Raw genomic sequence first — 4,777 nt, forward strand, 5'->3', positions numbered from 1 at the left:
GAAATCCCCACGCAGTTGACTACATAAATGGCGGAACAATGATGGAAGCCTCAATGGCGATGACCACGCTACAATGGCCTTTGGCCACTACAGAACTCTATCATTCTCTATGAGGCAAACTGAAGTTTAAGTAGCCGAAGTCTAGCTCCTTCGTTGGGGAATGGTCAACAGTAGTGATGTTTTTGTTGTTCATTAGACAGATGACAATTTTTATTGTACATTTTTTCACCTGAGAAATGTTAGGATTTATGTTTATGCACTATAGCCCGCTACCATATTGTATGAAGATGAATATTGTTTTGTTACATCTGCATGTTTTGTGTGTGTGTGTGTTGTGTGTAAAGACTGAGCAACATAGAGTGACAAGCAGATTGAACATTTGTGTGTGTGTGCTACAATTGTGCAACAATGTGTGTCTAACCATATAGCATGATTGACTAATCTAGGGAGGGGTGGGGTGCTCATCACGAGGGGTAGCAAGAATGGAAAAGTACTGAAAAACAAGAAAACAGGAACTGTAAATGCAACATCAGGGGTATGGGGCAAAACAGCAAGTTCCATCAAGATAGCATCGGATCCTCCGGAGCGCTAAGTGGCTGGGACTACAAAGGCCAACACCAGCGATAGGCCAGTAAATCTAAACCACACGGACCTCTACTCTAACAGGCCTGCTCTGAAGAACAACTAACACTAAAGGGAGGGGTTTCGGGGTGTTGCCCAGTTCTACCCTGCGAGGTGTTACAGTGAACCCGTATATACGAAAATTGCATCTACCATCTATTGCTTATAAATAAAAATCATTTAGCATACAATTGAGGTCTCAACTCCTCATCTGTCCTGATACCGGATTCGATACGCAACCTTACAGAAATACTGCACCAAACATCTTTGTTAGACATACAATTGCGCGACTAGACTTCTGTATTTAATCTCCGATTGATTCTGGCTACTTTGAGAGTTGTTGCGTTTGGCGCTTCAAGCTCCTCAGTGGTCTCAAGAGGGACAAACAGTAACATCGCCGCTTTGTTTCGTGTTTAAGGGAGTATGCGAGCCAGACGTTCACTTCGCATGCGGAGTTCTGTCGGAACAAACCGAAACTACAGTATGTCTGCGGACTCTCAGCCTTGAGCTCTTGGTTGGGGGCTGTGATATATGTTCCTGTTGGTCGAAAGAGGAAACTCTAAACAAGTCATGAAAAGGAGAGAGTCCAGATCCAGCGACGGGAAACAATGATAGACTACTGTCTGCAAACATCTTAGTCTCCTGTCACTCGGACAATAAGAATCTACTCATCCTTGACCAGGAAATTAAATTGATATTTCGCTTTTTCGATTGAATGCAACCCTTTAATAAAACGTCATGTTTTTAATCACAATATATCATACATCTACCTCAGTGGTCTCAAGAGGGACAAACAGTAACATCGCCGCTTTGTTTRCGTGTTTTAAGGGAGTATGCGAGCTCAGACGTTCACTTCGCACTGCGGAGTTCTGCTCGGAACAAACCGAAACTACAGTATGTKTGCGGACTCTCAGCCTTGAGCTCTTGGTTTGGAGGCTGTGATATATGTTCCTGTTGGTCGAAAGAGGAAACTCTAAACAAGTTCATGAAAAGGAGAGAGTCCAGATCCAGCGACGGGAAACAATGATAGACTACTGTCTGCAAACATCTTAGTCTCCTGTCACTCGGACAATAAGAATCTACTCATCCTTGACCAGGAAATTAAAATTGATATTTCGCTTTTTCGATTGAATGCAACCCTTTACATATAAACGTCATGTTTTTAATCACAATAATATCATACATCTAGTTAACCGTTAAACCACAAATAAATGAGTTATACTGTAGGAATAAGGCACAGTGAAACAAAAGTTTACCCACTGAAGAATGCAATCAGAGCGACACACAGCCTGTCCATCTCGTAGTCTGGTGGTGAATGTAGCTGGGTCTCTAATGCGGATATTAGTTAGTGTAATGGATACACAGAACCATACAAGGATGGACGCGACACTACTGCCCTGCCCTCTCATGTTCACACCTTTTGACTTCAGCTTGGCCGTCTCAAGGTCTGACGGTAAATGTTAAGGCCGCGACACACAACGCAAACGCAACGACGGAGCGAGTTCTACATACTTTGTGAGGCTACATTCTTGGAATGGATCATATATGACGCTCTGTCACTCTGTTTYCATAGGTTGTGTAGGGAGGCTCCTTTAGCCCCCTAATGTCGATGTCCACGCCCCCGCGGAAATAAAATTAGCATAATAAAACAATCCCATAAAATTCCCTTAGTTTAAAATAGAGAGTTTTTTTGTTTCATTGGATGCTTCTCAATCCACCTCATCAGTCTGTCGCATTTCTGCATCTGGTGTGAAGCTGACAGAGCTAGAGCGTGCCTGTCAGACCATGAGACATCCTGAAAATGGTCTTCTCACGAAACGTCTGTAACATCTGAACGGTTTGGCCTAAAAACGAATATGAAGGGATGAGACTCTTCCAAACACGATGGTGTTATCCGTTTTTCTCAACGAGCCAGGAGATTCGTCTGAAGCCGGTAACGCTGATGTGCCAACTTCTGTCTGTAGCGTCCGAACCGTTTAGGCTACAAACTAATATGACCCCACTGTGGAAGGGGAGACTCTCACGAATACAATTTTGGTCTACGACCCCCAACAGTGTCAAGGGGCTCGTCTGAAGGTAAGCCCTAACAAATTAATGGAAGAATGGTGGTAGTTTTGTTCCAACAAAAAGTGCTTAAATATGTCCCTAAAAATGTAAATATTTAGTGAGCTTATATCTCCAAGATAAAGGACAGACACCTCAAACCTTATTCCTTATGATTTATTTTTTTACAGTTTTTTTTGCCATGAATTTGTTATTCAATGTGTTTCTATGGGCCAAATGTTATATTTTATCCCCCACAAAATATTTCATTTTCTATACCTGAAGGGGTCCTAAAACTCTAAATCAAACAGCTAAATTATCATCTTAAAACAATTATATATGTTAGTATAGTAAATAATGAAATAAAATTAATTCAACTGAATCAAGATTTATTTAGCTACATTAGCACATATAAATACACATACAAATGGAATACAATGCACTTTTACAATTACAAATACAAATTAATGCTACAACAAAAGCTATTTAACCATATTCTCTGAGCTTAACAACATTTTCTAAACTACTTGTTATTACTATTGCATGAAAAAAAAAATACAAAAAATATGACCCCAAATATTAAGAAACTTGTAAAAACTGTTGTTTTCCTTCCCAGCTGTGGGTATTGATGGCTGGTATAGGTCTCACACTGCTGGTATTGATGGATGGTATAGGTCTCACTCTGCTGGTTTTGATGGCTGGTATAGGTCTCACACTCTGATGGTATTGATGGATGGTATAGGTCTCACACTGCTGGTATTGATGGATGGTATAGGTCTTTCTCTGCCGGTATTGATGGATGGTATAGGTTTCACTCTGCTGGTATTGATGGATGGTACAGGTCCCACACTCAGCTGGTATTGATGGATGGTATAGGTCACACACTCTCCTTGTATTGATGGATGGTATAGGTCTCACTCTGAAGGTATTGATGGCTGGTATATGTCCCACACTCAGCTGGTATTGATGGCTGGTATAGGTCTCACACTCTGCTGGTATTGATGGCTGGTATAGGTCTTTGTCTGCTGGTATTGATGGATGATATAGGTCTCACTCCGCTGGTATTGATGGATGGTATAGGTCTCTCTGCTGGTATTGATGGATGGGTATAGGTTCTCACTCTGCTGGTATTGATTGGATGGTATAGGTCTCACACTCTGTGTTATTGATGGTGATGGTATAGGGTCTCCCACTGGTATTGTGGATGGTATAGGTCTTCACACTCGGCTGTATTGAATGCGGTGTATAGGTCTCACACTCTGCTGGTATTGATGGATGGTATAGGTCCTCACACTCTGCTGGTATGATGGATGGTATAGGCTCACACTCTGCTGTTATTGATGGCTGGTAATGAGGTCTCACACTCTGCTGGATTGATGGATGGTATGGTTCACACACTGCTGAGACTATACCAGCCACCAATACCAGCAGAGTTGATACTATGATGATAATATTGTTAGTCATGACTCTTGGTTGTTAAACATGAATTGGGGGGGACATTTTTGTGAGCTTAGATTAGTCTCAGAGTGTTTATTAATAGATAGACATTTTCTTTTGGCGTTCCTCACACTCAACCTCCTCTCGGATCATTCAAGGAAAACCAGACCACCAATACTATACAATAGTTGTCATAATTAAGAATTCAGCGGCAGCGAGGATGCGAGACAGAATATAACGTTCTTGACAAGTGGCATCCTAGTGGTGATGTTCCGATAGTGGTTACAGATACTCTTTACGTTTAATTCCTCTTTACCTCCATCATGCCACTGACCTGTTGTTGTTGGGTTGGTGTTTCTTTTGTCGTTGTCTTCCTGTGACCTAGAAGTTAGATGTCCCAGGTTGTGTTTTTCAGTGATGTTCTCAAATCAGTAGTCATAGGAGTTGTTTAGAGGGGTTCGCATAAACACATTATATCAGGGAAACGGTTGGGATTATCAGAATAGTCCTGAAAGATCTTGGTAAACGTTGTAATTTTGAATAACTAGAGGAGGCTGGTTACTTATGAGAACGAGTTCTAATACCAATATGTAAACTCAGTAGTTAATGTTCGCAGTCACAGTAGAGAAGTGCTGTTGTCCTCCTGGTCTTGAACTCTCAAGCTCCACCTCTGCTG

General features: G+C 41.6%; 1 protein-coding gene across 1 annotated transcript in view; it reads right to left on the reverse strand.

The window, feature by feature from the left end:
- The window catches only part of LOC139022948 (uncharacterized), a 10,669-nt gene extending 8,104 nt beyond the window's left edge, over positions 1-2,565 (reverse strand). The window contains exon 1 of the mRNA XM_070434773.1: positions 1,882-2,565. Within this exon, the coding sequence (XP_070290874.1) occupies positions 1,882-1,918 (37 nt within the window). The 5' untranslated portion in view covers positions 1,919-2,565. The remainder of the gene's footprint in view (positions 1-1,881) is intronic.
- Positions 2,566-4,777: the final 2,212 nt, after the last annotated feature.

Source organism: Salvelinus sp. IW2-2015, linkage group LG3 (genome assembly GCF_002910315.2).
Source record: "Salvelinus sp. IW2-2015 linkage group LG3, ASM291031v2, whole genome shotgun sequence".
Taxonomy (NCBI): domain Eukaryota; kingdom Metazoa; phylum Chordata; class Actinopteri; order Salmoniformes; family Salmonidae; genus Salvelinus; species Salvelinus sp. IW2-2015.